The sequence below is a fragment of the Notothenia rossii genome (genome assembly GCF_949606895.1).
Source record: "Notothenia rossii genome assembly, chromosome: 9".
NCBI classification, from domain to species: domain Eukaryota; kingdom Metazoa; phylum Chordata; class Actinopteri; order Perciformes; family Nototheniidae; genus Notothenia; species Notothenia rossii.
The window spans coordinates 75,137,094-75,160,798 of record NC_136907.1 but is presented as its reverse complement, the minus strand read 5'-3'; the positions used below and the strand labels follow the sequence as shown (position 1 = coordinate 75,160,798).

General features: G+C 38.7%; 2 protein-coding genes across 2 annotated transcripts; both read right to left on the bottom strand.

Annotated features, from left to right (window-relative positions):
- Positions 1-1,862: 1,862 nt before the first annotated feature.
- Positions 1,863-23,045, bottom strand: LOC307018634 (integrin beta-1-like). Its single transcript, XM_079648965.1, has 7 exons — positions 22,760-23,045; positions 21,942-22,008; positions 21,514-21,599; positions 7,757-8,003; positions 3,903-4,125; positions 3,028-3,260; positions 1,863-2,219 (listed from the first exon to the last, which is right to left on the bottom strand). Exons 2-7 carry the CDS (start codon positions 22,006-22,008, stop codon positions 2,197-2,199), a joined length of 879 nt encoding a protein of 292 aa, XP_079505091.1. The 5' UTR covers positions 22,760-23,045; the 3' UTR covers positions 1,863-2,196.
- On the bottom strand, positions 15,673-18,161 carry LOC307018627 (general transcription factor II-I repeat domain-containing protein 2-like). The gene is made up of 2 exons (XM_079648958.1): positions 16,673-18,161; positions 15,673-16,593 (listed from the first exon to the last, which is right to left on the bottom strand). The coding sequence occupies exon 1, from the start codon at positions 17,924-17,926 to the stop codon at positions 16,685-16,687; it is 1,242 nt and encodes a 413-aa protein (XP_079505084.1). The 5' UTR covers positions 17,927-18,161; the 3' UTR covers positions 15,673-16,593; positions 16,673-16,684.
- Positions 23,046-23,705: the final 660 nt, after the last annotated feature.

Below are 23,705 nucleotides of genomic sequence, written 5' to 3'. Positions count from 1 at the left end.
TAAGTTAAATTAAACAAGAAATATGTAATGAATACTGTGCTGACCTAAATTGGGAGAATAAACTGAAGTCAAAGAAGTAGAAAAAAAAGGGGACAAATTATAAAACAAAAATGAACATTGTTAAAACATTCATACTAGGAAAGATCCTTTTCTTGGCAAACATTTCCCCCCCCCACCCTCCCAAATAATTAAACAATTAAACAAACTATGTGTACATTTGGTGTGGGGCACAACGAGGGAAGTTATTATATATTATTAATTTATTATTTAAAAGAAGGGAATATGGAGGCTTGGGAGCCATAGACCTAGATTCAACTTATTACTTTTGTTAAAACGTTTACAGCGGCAATCTCAAGGAAAGCACCCTGGGTTGGGGATATATCAAGGTGGGAAAAAAGGAGAGGTAGAGCGAGACATGGCCCATACTACAAATTAGTATATGCTGATTTCATAAATGAATATACACCTTTTAAATGGAATTTGTTTTAAATAAATGAACACAAATCTGGTGAACTCCAACCCTTTCGCACTGCATTAAATGCATTTCTGAAGGTTAATTAATGTTCTTTGGTTCATGTGGTAATATATAGAACAGCGAGAGATTTAACAATTATATATGTAAGCGCTTTGAGCATCGGGAAAAAGTGCTATATAAATGACAGGCATTATTATTATATAGCTAATGTATTAAATGTATATGTCCCAGCAGAGTGGCTCTACAAGACAGTTCAAACATCAGAATAATGTGCATGGTAGCCCACCATATCTGTGTGGGAATTAAATGTGCAGTAGATGTTCCTTCAGTTGGCCATCATAACAAGGTTGGTGAATGATTGATGAACAGTGGGATATTTCTAATGTATAATGGAAGGAGAATTCCCAAGGAAACCTTTATGAAAACTATAAACAATAAAAGGAAGGTGATCTTTTAATCCAACGGCTCTTTTGTTCGAGAGGATGGTTCCTGTGGTTTATTTATTGGCGGCCTTCTCAGTCTTCTTGGGCAGCACACCGCCCTGAGTTATGGTCACTCCTCCCAGCAGCTTGTTGAGCTCCTCGTTGTTGCGGACGACTTCATTTATTGTGAGGATAAGACTCTACAGCCACTCCTAAATACAAGTCCCTGTCTATCAGCTGTGCACCGTTATGGTGTAAATACAGCCTATACCAATTGGATCAAATATAAAAGTCAGTCGAATTAGTATTGATACTGCGAGGAGACGTATTGTGTGAAAAGAAATTGAAGATGTTGTTTAATTGCGGATATATTTATGTCACATATGCCGTTTCGGCAGAAGTTCTTCCTGTTTGTCCAAAGTTCTTCTGATCAGGGCTCTATAAATATACAGAACTACAGCAGATGCGTAATATTCAATGTAGCCGAACCGTGTATTACAATGCCGTTATTTGGTGACTTCCAAAGAGAAAAGCAAGCACACTCGCATTAAAGTATTATCATTTTTTAAAAAATGTTTTTCGGATTTCATATCACATAAACATCATATCCCAACGTGTATCGCCTACGTCTGTTTCCGGTGACTTTATTTTGAAATTCAGTTCCTGACAGACGGCAAAAATGCCCGATATTATAGAATTCACTTCGCTTGAGCAGTGACTATAAATCTTGTTGTATTCTGTACAATGACAATAAAAGCTTTTGAATTTTATTATATTATATATATTTATTTGTTATTGTTGAGTAAATAGCAGTGTGTTATTTAGAAAAGAATAACACATTAGAAGGAAAAAAAGATTTAAAAAATACAGATTTTAGTATTCTGAGCCCCATTTATTTTCCTCACGGACGGCAAAAAAGGTCTGACATTATACGATATAAAATAAAAACAATAATCGTGGCTTGATAGAGTAAGAAAATGTTTTTTATGAAACACACAGCTTCCGGTCTTCCAAGACCCGACCGGACAAAAAGACGTGGTGCAGGCACGAAACATACTACCAATAGAAATACATTGCTTTTAAAATCGTTCTGTGTGACACGAAAAAAAGGTGAAAATCGTGTTGGTGAACACGAATCAATAGATTGAATGTCGTGACTATAACACGAAATGCCGTGAGACTGGGTCGGGATACTGGACAACTTCCATCAGTGTGGAAACAGGCAATAATAGTGCCCATCCTAAAGCCAGGGAAAGACCCTTCAGATCCATCCAGCTACAGACCTATTGCCCTGACATCTCATTCCGGGCCGGCAGGGCAATCTTGAGGGGAGGAAACGAGAGAAACAAAATTAAATCCAAAGCTAACATTCATACAAATTGTCGTAAAGGTCCCCTATTATACTGTTTTTCATCAATATATTATAGCTCTCAGATATATACAAAACATGTCTCTGAAGTGTTCGGCTCCAAATACTAAACACATCATTGCAGCATCGTTGAGATCTTAAATTAGATTTAATGCTTTTCCTTCACCAAAAAATACTGAATACTTGAAATTCTAAATCCTTTTAAACGCTATTTGTTTGGTAGCAGTTCTCTTCCTTGCCTTTTGATGGTGAATCATGTGCAGGATTGTCTCACAATAACAAAAGGGGACTCATTAAAGAATACAAATATTGCTCCATAATGATTCTGTACACTCCACATGGTACATTTGTGTTACCCACATGAAAACTACTGCAAAGATTATGCCTTGCAGATAAACTATGCAACCAAAGAGCATCATAAACAACATACCAACTATCTGCAATATGTGCAATATATATATATATATATATATATATATATATATATATGCCGTTATAACCTAGTTGCTAAATCCTCAGAACTGTAAAAGGATGTGTTTTTTGTAAATTGTGTAACTTTTTTTATTATAATATTTGTTTTTATCTTGAATACATTTTTTTATGCATACTACTTAGGTAACATTAAACTGTCTTTAAAAATTTTCTGCTGTAAAAAATTACATTTACCCTCTGTGGGACTAATAAAGGTATTCTGATTCTGATGCTGTCTGGAGTTCATTTTTTGGCATAGATTTAAGCTAAATCCAGCAGTCTAATCGTACCCAGCGTCTCAACCACGTAGACCTCCTTGGTGTCGTTCCTGATGGCGTAGGTGTAGTAGAACCAGCAGTGGTTGGCGTGGCGCTCCTTGCAGTGGGTAAGGGGAAAGCTCTGGTCGGTGGGATCGGGCATCTTATCGCGGCCCTTCACTTTGATCAGCTGGAAGTAGCTGCAGTCGCGTTGACACGTGTCCTTCTTCTCTCCGGCCTCGAACGCTCGGCACAGCACGCAGTCTCTGAAGGCGAGGAAGAAGGGTTCATTTACTGTCAGTGTGTTTTATATATTCATTAGTCCCTGTTCACCATGGCCTTTGACCCCTAACCCATCACAGTCCCCCTGCTTCCACTCCTACTGCTATTTATTTAATCTTTACTTTATTTGTCCCTTTTGTTTGTTTGTGCACCATGTAAAGCGGCCTTTGATCCCTTGAAAGCCGCTATACAAATGTAATCTATTATTATTATTATTACACATTGGTAGATGTAGAGAAACATCTTGAGAAAGTGAACTACATGATGATGAAGAAAAAGGAGGAAAACAGAGGCAGACATGTAGCCTATTATTTAGAGACTCTATCAGGTCATGATACCAGAAAAAAACATGACATGTTTGTATTTATTTTAATGTATTCAATTATATTCCCAGCAAATGTAATGTCCAAACATTAAGGCATCTATTCTGTTTCAAAGAATTTACACACCAAGTAAGTAAAATATTACTGCAAAGTCACCCATCTCTAACATTACCTTAAATCCTCTGACTTTCAAGTAGATTTTTTTTAGCTGCCATTTGTGGAATAAACAAATAAATAAATAAATAAAATACTATATTTTAAGATTTCAAAATGTCCAGCTAAGCATGCTAGCTCCAGACTCACTTGTGCTCGGGGCAGACCCCGGGGCAGGTGGGGCAGATCTCGCAGGTGGGACCCTGGAACTTGAGGTTGTTGCATTTGCAGATTCCACAATAACAGGTGCCGCGGCCGTTACAGATCTGCCCGTTATTGGCGAGGCAGGTGGCCGTCTCCAGCGAGCAGTCGCAGGCGCTGCCGGTGTAGTTGTTATCACAGATGCACTGCATGCAATCACAGCGGCCGTGTCCTGAGGAAGCACAGGGAAGAGTTACCACAGAGTTCAAACATCAAACACATTGACGCACCACTGCAACCTATACGCTCTTGTTGGATGGTCTTTCCCAGAGGGGGGGGGAGTAGTGGAGTACAAATACTTCGTAACTGTACTTAAGTACATTTTTCTGGTATCAGTGCTTTACTCCATTACTTATTTTTCTGACCACTTTTTACTTTCTACTTCTTACATTTTCTAAACAGGCTGGTTACTTTAGTTTGAATGTGTGTTTGGTGGCGTGATCATTATTATTTAGAGTCATTGCGGGCCTATTGATTTGAACACGATCCGTGTATCCATCATTTCCTGGTCTTCTCTAAAGAAGAGGGACCAATGAAAACGTTGTCATGTTGCCGTTGTTCAGCATGGAAACATTCATTAGCTAACAATGACATTATTGTTCTATTAATATAAAGGGAGGTCAGGTACTCTTTAAAACAGCTGCTAGTTATGGGTACTTTTTACTGAAGTACATTTCAAAGCCGTCTTTACTTTGACTTGAGTAAAGAAATTGAGTCAGTACTTCTACAAGAGTATTTTTAAACACGAGTATCTGTACTTCTACTTGAGTAAAGGATGTGTTTACTTTTGCCATGCATCTCTGGTCTTCCCTGACCAGGCGTGGTAGACTGAAACATGTCACATCCTTATATAAGGCTATTCTTGGTGCTCTTGCTCCTTATCTAAGGATCTACATAAACCGAAAATGCACAGGATCTTATCGGCTTTGCTCAGAGGACCTGTTTCTTCTAGCTGAACCAAAAGTCCGTACTGAACTGGGGAAACGGCGTTCAGTTACGCTGCTCCTGTGGCTTGGAACCAGCTGCAACCTTAGCTGAAACTCAGAGAGGTGGTTTCATTAAACAAACTCAAAGCGACTCTCAATGACCTTGAAGCCATTGTGTCTATGAAAGCTTTGGCTAACTTGTTGTATGACCAGGGGTAGACATAACTGGTACGCAGGTACACATGCGCGGAACATATCTGAATTGCGTAACGTCACTTGTGTCACTACGCGCCTTTGCGTACCTCATAACAAAACATATATTTCGTCTACACATGTTTCTTGTCAACACTCAATGGAGTAAACTACTAGACATTAAGCAGCTATACGTTGCCATTTCGCTCCCTGCAAAAAATCTTCGGACTTTCTATGACTGACTGAACTGGAGCTGGGCGATCCGCGCAGGACATACTGTAACTGATGGACCTGTGAAGCTTTACAGGAGGCAGAGGCTTAGATCACTGGACGACAGAGTTGTTTACCGTGTGCAGAGACAGGGTTAACGTCAGTATGAACAACATAATTGTGCCAAAACTCCGCAAGTGGGAGACTCCCCTGTGCACATTCTGTGCCCCGCGCACACACTGGAGAACTGCGCAAAATCAGTTGATCACAACGTTCACACTCTGTGGTCAAGCTGCTGCAGTTTGATTTACAACAAAGTGGAGTAAAACACACAGTTACAAACTTACTCGGGGTGTTAATGGAAGAGTTTGAAATCAGACAGAGGTGGAAGAAGTACTCATATCTTGTGTAGGAATACTCTGTTACACTAAAAGTCCTGCATTCAAAATGTTACTCAAGTAAAATTCGATAAGTATTATCAAAATATAGTTAAAGTATTAAAAGTAAAAGAAGTGATTGTGCAGATTGGTCCATTTCAGAATAATAGATATGATATGTTTTATAATGATTGATCATGAAAGTGTTCTCAAAGCTGGTAAAGGTGCAGCTAGTTTGAATGACTTTGTATACTGCAGGGTAGCTGGTGGATTTATTCCAGGTGGAACTACAGTCTGATTTAAGACTTGATTATATTTCACATCATTAATCCAGATCAGTAAAGTAGCTTAACTAAAGGTATTATAGCGACAGCAGGAAACAAACAAAGTCGCTGAGAGGCTGAGGCCAGGCATGTTTGATATTGTGTGGCACGCTACAGAAAAGTACTTGCTGAAATCAAAAACTCTGTTGCAAAATAATGTGGTTTAATGAAAACTGGGATAATCAATTTATACTCCTTGGGCATGTACATTGTTATATTAATCGAAGCAATCATTTCAACTTGCGGTCAACAAAAAAGGCCAACCCTCTCTTCCACACACACCTCACGCAGGTGAACAGGATTATAATGAGTGCCGCCCATATCCATGTGACCCAAGCTAACCAACCAATAGTGATCAAACAAATATCTTATATTAAAACATAAAGGATTACTAAACATGTTTCATGGCTCCTACAGGTATTACATGCATGTAATGGAGTAAAAGTACACAATTTACCTCTGAACTGTAGTGGAGTAGAAGTACAAAGTAGCATCAAAGTCAAGTATCTCAAAATTGTACTTAAGTACAGTACTTGAATAAGTGTACTTAGTAACTTCCCACATCTGAAATCAGATATGACTTCAAGTCGTGTGATCATTTCTTAGTATTTGATCCTTCAACTTGGCCTCAGGAAATGCAAGGATGCCACAGTTTTGGCAACAAGTTTTGGAGAAAGCAAATCGGAGACTTGAAAAGAGACAGGGAGGTGTGTCGTGGCTTCCTTCGTTGTCTTTCCATCAAGCCACTTGACGCCTTGAACAGACAGTTCTAACTCGTTTCTTTCCTTTAAATTACTCACAGTTTTGAAGTGTTGCTTGGTCTCCGATGGTTTAGAAGATGTTGCGATGTGTTTGCTCAAAATAAAATAACAAACTTTTGCACATGCTACAAAGAAAATAGGCCTTTACAACATTCAAAATAAAATAACAAACAACTTAGGTATTCTTTCTTTCTTGATAATGCTTATAACTTCATAACTTAAAGGGTACTTGTACGGTTTGTATGTACGTGTACGGTACGGTTAAAAACTGTTCCTCGACGGCGTCTCTCAACAGGTTGCCCATCACTGTGGCTTTAGCACAGGCGCCGTGGGAATTGTAGTCCTTTATAGTGCGTTGACTACAGACGTCACAATTAGGTGGCCTTTCTTATAAAATCTAAATACTGGCTCTAACAAGGTGCATCTTCATCATTTTCATCATCTAGCATGCAAAAAGTATAAATAGAGGACAGTGAAGGAGACACTGAGGAGGTGAGTACCAAACGCTGTCTCCTGGTACTCATCTGAGTAACTCACTAACAAAGTTATCTTCACCCCTGTGTATGATTGTGTTATGATTGTGTGTTTTAAAATAGTCTGTAACTGTGCTGTTACCATTCGTGCACCAGGACTCTCTTGAAAAATATAATTTGTTATCTCAATGAGACCTATCCTTCAAAAGCAAACTGAAAACCCATCTCTTCACATCTGTCTTCCTTGTAAACTAATTTCCATTCAACATTACCATCACTTCAGTCACATGCTTTTATCACATGGCAATACTTATGTTGATGTTGTATACTGTTTTTTATAATTGTTATGCTATGACGTTTGTATTTTGTTTTTGTCTTTGCTTTTGTTTGCTTTGTACAGCCCTTTGAGGCATTTATCGTGATTTGGGGCTTTATTACATTTTGACTTGATTTGATAATACTGGTTAAATAAAGGTAAAAGAAAGAGTTTACAGTGAGAACGGTTTCAGTCTCAATAACTCTATTTTTCTACAAGCCTCACCTCCGCAGAGCTTGTTGTCGGAGCGGTCGCAGTTGAAGTTGTCGCACTCGCAGTACTCCCCGCTGTAGATCTCTGCAGGGTTGTCTCGCTTCTTGCATTCGCATGTGCCGCAGACAAAGTCTCCGTTGTTGCTGCAGATGTCCGTACTGTTGGCCTTTCGACAGTTAACATCCTCACAATTTCTCTTCTTCAGGGACTCCAGATCATCGCAGCGAGCAGACGTGGACTCACCCACAGTGAGGAAGTTCTGTGGAAAAGGAGAGGTTTTTGTGAGTAAATGTGTTCTACATACCCAATTAATATGCTAACTACTTCTTTCACAGATTTTGATTTGATTTCAAATTTGTAAAACTATCATACAAAAATAATCCCTGTATGCCGTTCAATTGTTTTTCTTTATCAATCAATCAATGTTTATTTATATAGCCCAATATCACAAATGTTACATTTGTCTCAGTGGACTTCACAGTTTATACAGAATATCAGTATGACAATACGACACCCTCTGTCCTTAGACCCTCACATCGTACAAGGAAAAACTTCCAGAGAAAACCCCACAGTAAAGGGAAAAATGGGAGAAACCTCAGGGAGAGCAACCGAGGAGGGATCCCTCTCCCAGGACGGACAGACGTGCAATAGATGCCGTGTGTAAATTGAAAAGATAATACATTTGCAACATAGGTAGTCCAAATGTTTTGAAATTCATGTGTGTATAATAAGAAGATGAATCCACGAGGATATCCATCCAGGACTTATGATCCAGGACCGCAGCCACGACTCAAGATCCAGGACTCGCGATCCATGACACAGGACCGCAGGATCATCCATGACTCCGGATCCCGGCGTATATAGACACCAAAAAGAAAGAAATTTGGGGAAGCTGGGTTAATCGGAACATGAGAGTACACAGGTATAGACAGAGAGAAGGAAGAAGTAAGATGTCCCCCGACAAACTAAGCCTATATCAGCAAAACTAGGGGCTGAATCTAATCAGCCCTAACTATAAGCTTTATCAAAAAGGAAGGTCTTAAGCGCACTCTTAAAAACGGATAGGGTGTCTGCCGTCCGAACACAAACTGGAAGCTGATTCCACAAAAGTGGAGCTTGATAAGAAAAGGCTCTGGCTCCCATTGTACTTTTAGAGACTCTAGGAACAACCAACAACCCTGCATTCTTGGAACGCAATGCCCTAGTAGGACAGTAGGGTATAATGAGTTCTTTAAGGTAAGATGGCGCCTGCCCATTAAGGGCTTTGTAGGCGAGAAGAAGAATTTTAAATTCTATCCTGTGTTCTATAGGGAGCCAGTGTAAGGCAGCCAGAACAGGAGTAATGTGGTCCCTTTTCCTAACTCTGGTTAGTACACGAGCTGCAGCATTTTGAATCAGCTGAAGCGACTTGACTGACTTCTTGGTACACCCTGATAATAAGGAGTTACAATAATCCAGCCTTGAAGTAACAAATGCATGGACTAGTTTCTCTGCATCGTTTTGAGGCAAGATATGCCTGATTTTTGCAATGTTACGTAGATGGAAGTAGGCGGTCCTTGAAATGGATTTTATGTGGGTGTTAAAGGATAAATCCTGATCAAATATAACACCAAGATTCCTTACAGTCTCACTGGAGGCCAAATTAATGCCATCCATAGTTAATATATCTTTAGATAATTTGTTTCGTAGATTCTTCGGGCCAAGTACAATAACTTCAGTTTTGGTCGTGTTTAACATCAAAAAATTTAAGGTCATCCACGTTTTTAAGTCCTTGAGGCAGTCTTGAATTTTATTTAGATGATTAATTTCATCAGGCTTGATTGATAAATATAGTTGAGTATCATCCGCATAACAATGAAAGTTTACAGAATGATTCCTTATAATATTGCCTAACGGAAGCATATATAGGGTGAACAAAATAGGTCCAAGCACTGAGCCCTGTGGCACTCCATGGCTAACTTTGGTTTGCATGGAAGATTCATCGTTGACACGTACAAACTGAGAGCGTTCAGATAGATAAGACCTAAACCAGCCTAAAGCAGTTCCCTGTATGCCAACTAAGTGCTCTAGTCTTTGCAATAGGATATCATGGTCGATAGTATCAAATGCAGCACTAAGATCGAGCAAGACAAGAATAGAGACAAGTCCCTTGTCAGAGGCTATTAGAATGTCATTTGTGACTTTAACAAGAGCTGTCTCTGTGCTATGTTGTGTTCTAAAGCCAGACTGAAAATCTTCAAATAAATCATAGTTTCTTAAGTAATCACACAGCTGTTTTGCGACTGCTTTCTCAAGAATTTTTGAGAGGAACGGAAGATTAGAAATAGGTCTATAGTTGGCTAAAACCTCTGGATCGAGGTTGTGCTTTTTAAGAAGCGGTTTTATCACTGCTACTTTGAATGATTTTGGAACATAGCCTGATAATAAAGACATATTCATAATATTTAATAAAGAAGTGCTAATTAATGGAAAAACTTCTTTTAACAGCTTAGTTGGAATCGGGTCTAAGCTACACGTTGATGGTTTAGAAGAGAGAATCATTGAATTTAATTGTTCAAGGTTTATGGCTGAAAAGCATTCTAGTTTACTATCTAGTGTAATATTATTAGAACTTACGTTTCCGGGAGCTGTTGATAACACTATACTGGTCAAAGGCAAGAGGTCATTGATTTTGTTTCTAAGAGTAACAATTTTATCGTTAAAAAAGCACATAAAATCATTACTACTGAGTGCTATGGGAATAGAAGGCTCAGTCGAGCTGTGGCTCTCTGTCAGCCTGGCTACAGTGCTGAAAAGAAATCTTGCATTATTCTTATTCTCATCTATTAATGAAGAGTAGTAGGCTGCTCTCGCTTTACGCAGTGCTTTCTTATATTCATTGAGTGTAATTTGCCAAATTAAACGAGATTCTTCAAGTTTAGTGGAACGCCATATCCTTTCAAGTTGTCTCGACTTTTGCTTTATTTTGCGGGTTTCGGCATTATGCCATGGAGCTAATCTATGTTCAGTGTTTCCCCTACCATTGACTTGGCGGGGCGCTGCGCCCTGCCAACGGAGCCCCGCGCCCTGCCTGAAATTCAAGGTGTTTTTAATTTGTTTTTTAATTTAAAAAATATAAATATATATATATAGCACCAAATTTCAACTGAAGTAATCTATCTACGGTCACTTTTCACATTGAACATGTGCTCTTTTATTAAATAAACTAAACGCCATGTTATTTATCAAATGTGCATGTTTCAGTGTCCACTGCTTTGCGTATTCACATTCTCCCTCCGCTCTGTTTCTGAAGGGCGGGGCTCTCACACACACACACACACACACACACACACACACACACACACACACACACACACACACACACACACACACACACACACACACACACACACACACACACACACACACACACACACACACACACACACACACACACACACACACACACACACACACACACACACACACACACACACACACACACACACACACACACACACACACACACACACACACACACACACACACACACACACACACACTCACAATCAGAGACAAGAGCGGAGGAAAGGAGGAGAACAACAAAGTTTAAAAAAGTCAAACAAATCTGCTTTATTGCCCCGAGCTCTGCTGTCCGCCCGTTTGTGTCCCCCCCAAGTTTCAAATTCGTTTATTATTATTGTTTTAACCGCCAGCCGTTATCGTCACGGGAGAAGGACACACACATCCTGCCCAGGTGGACGCGCGCGAACGCGACAACGAACGTAGCGCGCGCATTCTAAAAATAGCTCACAGATGGAGCTACCGCGGTTTTGAACTACAGTATTGAGATGGGAGTTGGTTTATTCAGTAAATTAGCTCAGGATAATTGGATGTTCTGTCTACACCTGTTGATGTGAGGCTAATGCAGGACTTGCTAGCTTGGTGCTACCGGTATTTAGCGGCAGTGACTCAACACATTGCCTCTAAAAATGTATTGTCAGCAATGTATGACAAGCAGACTGCTTGTTTAATGTTAGACTCACACCAATAGCTCAATATGATCATAACACGATTGCTTTCATATCAGAGATCAGATGAGGTGGAGCTGCCTCCAGCAATAGAGGATGAGGCAGAGAGAAGCAGCAGCAGCAACAGCAGCAGCACAGGGTTGCAGCAGGTATGTTATATGCTGTAGTCAGGTGATTGAAATGTATCAATGAAAGGAAGAAGTGTAGGCTACATGATAAGAAGGGAATACAGTTTGAATAAAAGTAATACAACTTACTACTTTTTAATGTACAAATACTTTGTTACTGTACGATATCAATAACAATAATCCACAGCTCCTCTCTGCTCCAGAGGATAACAAAAATGTGGGCGCCCCGACATTTTTTTTCGAGCAGCACCCTGCCAAGGCAGTAAACCTAGGGGAAACACTGATGTTGTTTTATTTTCTTCTTTTTCAAAGGAGCAACAGAGTCTAATTTTATTCGCAGCGCATCTGTAGCACTATCAACAACATGATCAATTTGGGGTGGTGTACATTTTGTATAAGTTTCCTCCCCTACATGCAGACATGCTATCGAGTTAAGTATTGGTGGAATCTCTTCCTTAAATTTGGCTATAGCACTAACAGATAGGTTTCTGCTGCAGGAGCTTTTGGCTAATGCTTTGTAGTCTAGTAACAGTACTTCAAAAGTTACTAAGAAATGGTCGGATAAAGCAGGATTATGCGGTTCGACTAATAGTTGCTCAATTTCAATACCATAAGTCAGAACAAGGTCAAGAGTGTGAGTGGGTTGGTTTATTTACACTCTGACAGAAACCAACAGAATCTAATATAGAGTTAAATGCAACAGTAAGGCTATTTTTATCATCGTCAACATGAATATTAAAGTCACCTACGATAATTACTTTATCTGTTTTAAGTACCAAAGCTGATAAAAACTCAGAGAATTCTGATAAGAATTCTGAATAAGGACCTGGTGCACGGTACACTGTAACAAATTTAGTTTAATTTAGTTTTATTAAACACGTAAACGGAAGAGCGTCTGAGAGTCGTTTTTGCTTTTTACCTTACTAAATGGTCTAATGGTCCTTGGAGTGAGGGGCGGGGCCAAACTCACGGAAGTGATTTCAAAACAAAAGCACTCGTTTGCTAAAATCACACTTTGAATCACTACAGCAGGGGTATTCAACTAAAATTCAACGAGGTCCAGTTAGAGAAGATCTCCCCATGCAAAGGTCCGGAGCTTCAAAATTTCTAAATTGCTTTATGAATTAGTGTGATATATATTGAAATAGCCTGCAGCATTATCAACGTCTGCATGTAATCAACAACTGACTGCCAATCAAATAAAGAAAGTACAATTGATAAACAACAATATTTATTGTCAATTAACATTGAACTATACAGATATACAGTACATACTTTGGATATGTGTAATGTTCCTCTCGGGCTGCATTTAAAAATAAAATAGAGAAAATAAATAAAATAGCTTTTGAAAATATGTGCATCTTAAAGTGCTTGATTTTAGATAAATAAAATAAAGTGTAGCAGCAGCTTGAGTTTCTCTTTTTCTTTGTTAACCGTTTCACATCATGACTTAACTGTTCCAGCCGATTATAGAACAATATCAGTCTTTACACATCATAACAATTGAACAGTTTTAAAGTTTCTCTTTCTTTCCCTTTTATATTGCAGTCCCTCACTCACTTTGTGTAAATTCAGTGCGAGAATTGAGCTCGAGATTGTCCTGCCAGGAGTTTGTAAATCTGGGCTGAAATGTTGTCAAAAAAACTAAATTCACAGCCCATTCATTTGGCCTTTCTTTCATGTTGTGCAAAGAAAAAGTAACCTCTTAATCCAGATATCTCACCATGACTCACGCATGCATGCATGTGCACGGTGTGGCATGACAAACCAAAACAGAAAGATATGGACACAAGATGTGTGCAAGTATATTTAGTATCCTATCCATGTGAACATGATTTAAGTCGCGGGGACGTAACCTCCTCTAGGGGAGTCCGGGGGCATGCTCCCCCGGGAATAATATTGAAGTTGAAAGCATCAGTCTGGTGCACTTTGAGAGCAACATGAAGAGATCTATGGATACATCTTTCAACACCCATTTGAAACAGAACTGGAAGCAGATTTTTCTTTTTGGATATTTTACAAATCACTCCCCTTTTAAACTCTATTCTTCTTATTTTTAACAACTTTTTTGTTACTGTCATATAGTATTTTATGCCTGTTTTTCATTTAGTCTTATTATTAACTATCATGATCATATTAAGGTGTGCCCTAACCTCACTGAGCTGAGGTTAAGTTAAGGCACTATCTGTGCAGAACATTACAAATATTCTTAAATGTGCAGCATTTTTTTTTAAAAAGTGTTCAGAAAGACTGCATCAATGATATGCTATATATCTATATATCTATATATCTATATATATATATATATATATATATATATATATATATATATATATATATATATATATATATATATATATATATATATATATATATATATATATATAATATCAATATTTGTATTAACTAACCAAAGTCAATTTAAATAGCGGGCACAAATGGGTTAATTGCCATAGATGTGGTGTTTGATATAGTTTACGTTCAATTCAACTATTTTAGGCAGAAAAACGTATATTGACTAAATGTTTTTTTTTATAATTTAGAAAGGTTTTTGTGAGAAATCATTTCAAAAGTAAACTTTTTTTTCATTTTATATTTAAATTTGAAATGTTTGCACACAACATTATTAATTTATACATTTTTATCAATTTAAAAAAAATTATGAATCCATTTATTTTACTGTATTTCCTTGAGGCTGGGGAAGATATCCAGTATGTAGTTCAACATGTTAATGTTCTAATACAAGTAATATAACATGGAAAAGGAAATAAAATAGGTTTCATATAGGATGTGGATTTATTTTCTCTCACCTTCTAATTACACAATCAAAAGATCTATAAATTTAGCTCTGGCCTTCACTCACAAAACATTTTTTTGTTGAATTGGACACATTTTTCGAAGCTCTATTGACTGACATGCAATGACTGGGACTGATGGAATAATCCGTGAGGAATGAACTAGGAGAAGAGAAAAAATCATATTTAAAAGACAGCAACATCATAAGAGGCCAACAAGAGTGACAGAGTGTGTCAGTGTGCTGAAGGAGTTGGGACCAGCTATCCAGACCAGACTCTAAAGACTTTCAAAGGGGTAAACATGCTGCTGCTGGAGTACTGACTGGAAGTATTGCTGATATCATGTCTACCATCCTCTTAAAATACTCAGCAATATCAGTCTCAGGAAGAAAGGTGTTTTAACGCTTATTAAAAGAAAAACATGCATTCTTGTTCTCAGGAGGGGACATTGACAGAGGAGTACTGGAAAAGTACACAGTATGCCTAAGTACTTCATAGTACTTGTGGGGGTAGTTTCACTAGTACTGAGTCCAACAGGATCAATCTCACGAAGAACTAATGGCAACAAAAAAGAATTCCCTCATCAAACTTAGCAGAAGTGGCTCAAAACATTTCTCAAAAAATACACAGTAAAAGTACTTCAATGTATTGTAAGTAGTAGGCTAACTAATACAAAGTCAAACAGTATCAATTTCATTAAGAAGTAATGGTAAAATTATATTTGTATCATTCATCAAAGATAGCAGAAAAACATGCATTATGGAGGGGACTATGACAGAGGATTACTCACAAAGTACATAGTAGAAGTAGATCATTTTATTTCTGGTAGAAGTCAAACTAGAACCGAGTCCAACAGTGTCAGTTTCCTTAAAAACTTGTTGTAACAAATATTTGTATCACTCGTCAAATATAGCAGGAATAATGAAGAGCAGCTGATTTGAAAAAGCAAACTCGAGAGATGGCTGAGTGACCGCAGTGCAGAACCACTGTATTGTTTAGACCAGGGGTGGGCAATTATTTTTTCCATGGGGCCACATGAGAAACAAAAAATATTGTGGAGGGCCGGGCCAAAAGGCTGAACTCAATTCTGCATAATATTAATTGTATTTCTTTATAAAAAGCAGTAAATAGCATTGTTTTGACAAGCTGGTAAGAGTATATGTTATAGTTGAGCAATGAAAAAGTGAGGTTGCCTTACAAAAAATGTAATTTATTCAATCAAATTTCCCAAAACAATGGTAAACAAAATGTGAACGTTTTTCACCATTTCTGACTCATATTAGTGAACATTTTCAGTCGCATTCACTACAAAACACATTTTGAGTTTCATATACTGTTGGAAAGTTGTGTAAAGGTTCTTAGCATTCTTAAGACATCACAACATTGTCTTTGTGCTCCAAACATTCAGCAAGATACATCATATTGAACTGTCACTGAACATCACTGAACTGTGATTTTGAGAAAAGGCTTCCAAAGAAAGTGTCCCAGTTCACTGCTAGTTGGTTCCTTTACATGCCTACATTTGTAGTCTAACCACCTCATTTGGTGTTTTTAAGTTCTTTTTTCTTGTTCAGTGAGAGAAATCTAGTCTCTGCTGGGCTTTAACGAGTGCATCGAAGTCAGGTTGAATGTCTGAGGTGGAGATGCGAAGCACAGCTGACAGATGATCATCAGTGAGAGAGGATCTATACCTGGATTTCATAAACTTCATCTTTGAAAATGTTTGTTCACATATGTAGGTAGAGCCAAAGAGAACCAACATCTTCTGAGCATGTCTCCTCATGTTTGGAAAGTTCTCCTCCTCGAGAGAAGAGTAGAAATCCAGCAGAGATCCTGACTTAAAGCGCTCTGCCAGTACTGCATCAGACTGCAGGTCAATGAGTTCCAGCTGAACATCACTGGGTGCATTATCCATACTGCAGGTAAAGGGAGAGGAAATCATGAGCATTTCATCCTCGATTGTTCGGAGATCTTCAAATCGCCTTGAAAACTCACCATGCAATGCTCCTAACATGGATGGATTTCATGAACAAAAAGGCCCTTGCCTTGCAGTTTGGTGTTCAGTTCATTCATCAGTGCAGTCACATCAACAGCAAATGCAAAATCTGCCATCCAGTCCTCGTCTGAGAGCTCTGGGATGTCTTTGCCTTTCTTCTCACAAAACTCTTGAATCTCTGCTTTCAGGTCCCAAACTCTTTTTAGCACTTTGCCCAGGCTGAGCCATCTGACAGCTGTGTGGTAGCCGATGTCACTATGCTCAGTCTCATGCTCCTCCAAAAGTGCAACAAACTGTCTGTGATTCAATGCCCGTGCCCTGATGAAGTTTACTATTTTAGTAACAACATCAATAACATGGTGAATTTTTAGCACTGACTTGCACAACACAAGTTGGTGTATAATACAATGCAAAAATACCAATTTCTGATCTGCGTCGATTTCAGTCACTTTATCTTGCATACGTTTCAAAAGTCCAACATTTTTACCTGTAAGATTTGGACAACCGTCTGTTGTGACACCTGCCAGTCTGTCCCATTTCAGTCCCAGCGTGTCCATGCACGCATTTACCTCCGTGAACAGATCGCTCCCTGTCGTCGTCCCTTTCATCGGCCGCATTGCTGCCAGCTCCTCCGTAATCTTGAAGTCCGGCGTTATCCCACGGACAAATACGAGTAACTGCGCTGTGTCGCGGACATCACAGCTCTCGTCCAAAGCCAAGGAGATAAAGTCAAAACTTGCCACTTCATGTTGCAGCTGAAGCTCCAGATTCCCCGCAATGTCCTCGATCCTTCTCGTCACGGTTCGCCTGGACAGCGGGACTTGCTCAAAGGCTTCTTTTTTTTCAGGGCATATTAGTGCTGCAGAGTCCACTAAGCACTCTTTGACAAACTCCCCCTCTGAGAATGGCTTACTGTGTTTAGCTATTTTGTGGGATATCACGAAGCTGGTCTTGGTTGCTGCATCCTTGGATGTGTGAAGCTTGGTAAAAAAGCCTTGCTGCTTTTGCAGTTTAGTTAGCAAAGCGTTCGATGTGCGCGCCCTTTCAGCATCAGTCAAGTTTTTGTATTTCTCCGCGTGTTTCGTCTCGTAATGCCGACTCAAATTGTAGTCCTTGAACACGGCGATCTGCTCCCCGCAAACTAAACACACGGCTTTACCTCCGACTTCAGTAAATAAATACTTAGCAGTCCAATTTTTGTTGAAAACCCTACATTCGGCCTCTACCTTTCTTTTTTTAGCATCAGCTGACATTTTTGAGCGCTAAAGTCGTCTTGTGACAATTATCCAATAACGCGCACGTCTTGATTTGGCGTATTGCGTCATTATGTACGTGAATAAAAAACAACTTCAAAATAAAAGCATTGCAGCTTTAGTCCATGCATGAGGTAAAATTAGAAAATATGTTTATTTTGTAATTTCCAATTAACCTTACACGGGCCGGTCAGAGTCAACCAAAGGGCCGTATGTGGCCCGGGGGCCGTACAGTGCCCAGGTCTGGTTTAGACCCTCCAGAAAAACGCGAGCAAAAATCCTTGATTATGCGATTAAACACGCGGGGTTTTTATGTCATTGTATGCGGTGAAATTGCGAAATATGCGGAAAGTTGCGAAAAAGAATAGATTTTTTTAATTTTTATATCGGGCTGTCTTATTTATTCTCTCTCACACACAACCTGCCACTAACGTTAAACCCCTTTCCTATTCAATTAAACACATTCAATGTTTATTTACTGTAAAAGCAATGGGGCTATTTTAATCACACACACACACACACACACACACACACACACACACACACACACACACACACACACACACACACACACACACACACACACACACACACACACACACACACACACACACACACACACACACACACACACACACACACACACACACACACACACACACACACACACACACACACACACACACACACACACACACACACACACACACACACACACACACACACACACACACACACACACAACTGGGATCGCAGGATCGCGTTTTTCTGGAGGGTCTAATTGTTTAAATCTCCTAACAATGTTGTCCATTTTAGATAGGCTTATTATATTTACAGCCCTTAATAACATCCATTCTCTGGGCTCAATATGTGTTTTGGCCGTTTTCGTTGTGATCGCTAAATTCCCCTTGTTTATAATAATCACCGTTCCTTCAGCAGGATACTGTAGTGATTCACAGTGTGATTTTAGCAAACGAGTGCTTTGTTTTGAAATCACTTCCGTGAGTCTGGCCCCACCCCTCACTCCAAGGACCATTAGACCATTTAGTAAGGTAAAAAGCAAAAAGTCCTGTCAGACGCTCTTCCGTTTACGTGTTTAATAAAGAAAAACAATTGGACGGTAGATACACGGATTGGAAGAAGTATATAATTATTTAATCCCACCCTACTCCGAAAAACTAAATTATATATATATAATTTAGTTTTATATATATATATATAATTTTCTTTTATTTATTTTTTCTTAAAGAAATACATTTGTAAGACATCAGATAGAAAGATGTTCTCCAAGTATCAGGAACTTAAAGGTCACCTATCATGCTATTTGTAGGCAATAGCATATATCTCAGATATATAAGAATATATAAAAAACATGTCTATGAAGTGTTTTGCTCAAAATACCAAACAGATCACCCATTCTAGCCATGCCTCATATCCCTCTATTTCTCTTCCTGTTTCAAAAGTGCTGATTTGAGGTATAAAGCTTTAAAAAATAAGAAAAATTGATTAAAAAAAAGAAAAAGGAGGGGGCTGAGCTCATACAGAACAAGTACAAAAATAAAAACAAGGTGTTGTAGGGTAAAAACAGACACAGAAACTAGAACAGTTTGTTCTGTTTTTGTGTGACATCTGGGAGTTGAATTGCTGCAGATACAATTTTATGGATCTCTGACAATAAATCAAAGAGTTTGTTTAACAAATGCCTCTGGAGTCAATCCATGTTACCCTGCTTTCTGTTTACTAGGCCATTGTTCCCTGCCAGCATGAGAAAAGGAGAAACAGATGACCGCCTGGCCGAGAATAATAGATTGGATGCACATGATATCCCTGTGGGCAGAGCACGGAGAAACTGAGACAAAGAACTCAGTCAAAACTAAAATAGTGCTTTGACCCAATTCTATTAAAACCCCATGACCCACAAGAAGCATTTTTCTTTCCCCTGCATTCTGCCGTTCATTATATTAAATGTAGTGGACGCTATCCAGATCATCTCTATTCAAAACACTTTGGATCACTTGTTGTTATGTTGAATGTTAGGCAGTAAACAGGACTACATGTATAAAGGAGAAGTTTATATAGAGAGGTGTTAAGTATTCAAGTGTTGTTTCTCAGTAGTGTGATTGCTTTGTTATTTTGGGGTTCATTTTAAACATCACATGTCCTCTGACTGTCCAAAGATCAAACCAAATGTACTTCAGCGATACATACAGTATAGTTCATCTTCAGCAACTAAACACTTAAAATGTGCAGTAATGATGTTATTTCACAATGTCTGTGTAGGATGTAAGTCAGCATGACGGACAAATACAGGCAAGAATGATCAGGAATGCAGCAGTGTCTTGAAAAAGTAAAAACTGAGAAAAATACCCCCAAACCAGAGAGCTTTTGTTATCACCAATAGACTCAAAGTACTGACTCACAAGGCTAGACTGACCTATTAAGTATCACTGTTTTGGATAAACAAGTACATTTTTATATACCATGACTTGGTTTATGATATGAGGGGATGACAACTGAAGCTTTCAGATCATATTTGGAGGAAGTAAATCATGTGTTAGGGAAACAAACAGGTTGCATTTTCAATGATCAAATCTGCTGATACCACCGGATTAGATAGCCTTACTACTGGGTGAATTTCATATTGATTATTTTATGTTTAGTGTTATCGTTGATGATACACATCTAGTGCCCACTTACACTGATCCATGTGAACCTCATGCTCCTCAAGTAGCTTTGCAAAGATGCCTTTTAGCAGAAATGTGTGGCACAGCATGACATAAAAAACATTCATTCATTTGTCCTGCACTTTGTAGCAGCCACACTGATAAATAAGCTCCAGTTGTGAAGGAGTAAACATACATTTGTGGTCTGTTGACTCTGGGTACAGACAACATCTAATTAATGAGGATTATCCAGGCGAAGTTTCCGCTGTGAGACAAGAAGCAGCTTCTGTTTACAATTAATGGACGAGTCAGGGATTACTCTCTTTGGGAGAACGGCAAGAGAAAGAACAAAGCATTTACTTGTAGTGCAGATATATATAAATAAATACACATTTAAAAATACTACAAAAATGTATTTAAGGAAACAAGGACAGCCTTTTCTCTTACTTTCAAACCCTTCCTCCTTTTTCAAAATGATCATTATGAAACACATTGTATTGAATCACAGTATATTTGGATTGCATTTGTTTGTATGAAATAACACACTGTGACTCCGGCCTGTTGCATGCAGACATTTGGAAAAGCTGCCAAAGGTGACAGTAAAAACACATCATTTATATTTATTGTATTATGTAAAGGCACAAGATGATGACTCCCAGCTGTGTTAGTTAGACGTTTTTGGGAAAGTTAACCATTAATCAACGCTGCCACATAAACCATAAACTTTGTACAGGCCACACTTACAGTTATTAAAAGTTCTAGTCAACTTAAATGTATTTCGTTCAAGATTGTGTATGCTTTATTTAGTGAGAGAGACGGACAGGAAATGCAGGGGAACGAGGGGACGAAATTAAGCCTTTGTTGGACTTGAGCTACCGTTCATATGATGAAACACCTTGGTAGCAGATGATTGATTGAACTCACTTCATCTCCGCACCATCCACACGACTCTGCAACCTGGATACAGTCCCCAAAGGACTGAGCGTTGGCTTTGATGCATACGCTTCCCTCTGAAAGAAAAAAACACGGGTTCCTCTTAGCCAACATGACAACCAAGAATGTTTCCATTAGTTCACTAAAAACAGCTTTGGTTTTCGGGCTGCGGGACACAACCTCCTCCCCGTTTGAGAGCATTGAGTCATGCTGAGATAAGCTCTAGGCCGCTCACCAAGCGATGACTTCACCTCGTTAAGAATCTTTTCTCCTGAAACTTTCAGAATCTCTTTACACCGAGGGCGGGGACACATATTGATTTAGAAAATACATGAAAAAGTGGATTTTTCATAATTGGTGACCTTTAACACTAAAGATAAGAGAAAAAGAGCAGGATTCAAACGTATCTTTGTTCTCACCTTGCTGCGCCCAGCTGCCACTGAGGACCGCCGATAACGCTGCTATTAAAAGAAGCAGCAGATCCATCTGTAACAAAGAAACAATACCTCGGTGTTAAAACAAACAGTGAAGAAATAGATCAGACTTCTTCGTCACTAGTTTCAGAGACGGGGAACAATGAGGAAAAAGGGTGTTATGAATGTTAAAGTCACATGAACTTGATGCGGCTGCAGAGGTTTAATGTGACAGAGAGATATAACGAATAAGATCAATGAATACACACAGAAGAACAGAAGTTTCCTTTTGCACATTAGCTTTAAGTTAGTGTTATGTAAGCAGTGTTTCTGCCAGTATTGACCAGACTTTGACCAGAGAAGTCTGAAGAAGTACGGCAAATGTAAACCTCTCCCGTGATATTCCTGTGATTCTTCTAAGCACAATTTAAAGTGTGTGCTTGAATTTCTCAGTAATAATTTAAATAAAACATAAATCTACATTCTTGACAATGTCATTCTTTATAAAGCTTTCTTCATCAATTGTTCGCATCAGACCAATTGAAATGTCAACACTATCCAACACAAACTGCTAAATCCACAACAAATGTAATTTACTAGTGTTACTTTCACTTATTTAAAATCATCCTTCTAGGTAAAGAAACACACATGAGATAGAAACATGTCTTGGTATTACACTGCAATTTATTTTAATGGACTGCTGCAAAATGTAACTACACAGATTACTGTTTTATCATCAATTGATCTCCAGATTATTGTCGATTTAAACATGGCCGACTGGGTTAAATCTTAGAGAAAACGTAGGTGAGTATAACAACGTTTACCTTATGTTGATGATAAACTGGTTGTTCCGTTGATTTAGAGTAACATTAGCCCGAAAAAGTGTCCTCTTTTAGAGAGATAAAAACGGTTAGTGAGGCGAGGACTAGCTGAAACTGTTATAAAAGGTTCGCTTTGTTTGACGCACCGCTACGTCGAGAACGTAACGTGTCCAATGAAAATGCGTCAACTAAAATGTATTAAATTATTTTTATTTTATTAATTAAATAATGATCGAGGAGTTCCCGGATCTCCCGAACACGTTTCAGTCCCGGCTCCGGTGCTACTACTGCTGTTTTTTTGTATTTTGTAATGCTCCAGTTCATCAAAACCCCTTCTTGTTAATTAGACCCCGCCTACAAAGGAAGACAGCGGCACATAGGGGCCGCACAAACAAACACACGTAAGAACTGTGAACCCATCCTCACCTCGGATGTGGTGAAAAGTACGTTAAAAAAAGCGTTAAAGAAAAAACATATTTGTAAAGTGGGGGCTATTAAGGGCTTGTGAGATACCGGTAGCTCGTGATCGACGTGTTGGAGACCCCTGCTCTAATGGGTCCGACTAGAATGACAAATATCATTACTTCCGCCTATTCCGTCAGCCAAGAAATCTTTTAATCATACATTTTTTTCTTTCTTATTTTTCATTTTTAGGGGGGCCACAGAGGGGTCCAAAGTCAGTCTTCTTCTTCTTCTTCTTCTTCTTCTTCTTCTTCTTCTTCTTCTTCTTCTTCTTCTTCTTCTTCTTCTTCTTCTTCTCTCTGTTTTTTGGAGGATTGCAAACAACTTTAAGGTGCTTACTGCCACCTCTATGGGATTAGTTTTGTATCATAAAGATAAAGCAACACTTTCTCAGAATAAAGCAAAACTACTGAGCCCTGGAGGGTTCATAGAGAGAAAAATAAATAAAACAGTTAATAAAGCGTGGTTAGTTTTATGAAGAATATGT

Excerpts from the sequence above, each read along its gene's own strand:
- LOC307018634 (XM_079648965.1), bottom strand. The coding sequence starts at position 22,008 with ATGGATCTGCTGCTTCTTTTAATAGCAGCGTTATCGGCGGTCCTCAGT. Across the intron at positions 21,600-21,941 it reads TGGCAGCTGGGCGCAGCAAG|AGGGAAGCGTATGCATCAAA; the intron begins GTGAGAACAAAG and ends TTTTTCTTTCAG. Across the intron at positions 4,126-7,756 it reads CGACAACAAGCTCTGCGGAG|GACACGGCCGCTGTGATTGC; the intron begins GTGAGGCTTGTA and ends GTGCTTCCTCAG.
- LOC307018627 (XM_079648958.1), bottom strand. The coding sequence starts at position 17,926 with ATGTCAGCTGATGCTAAAAAAAGAAAGGTAGAGGCCGAATGTAGGGTT.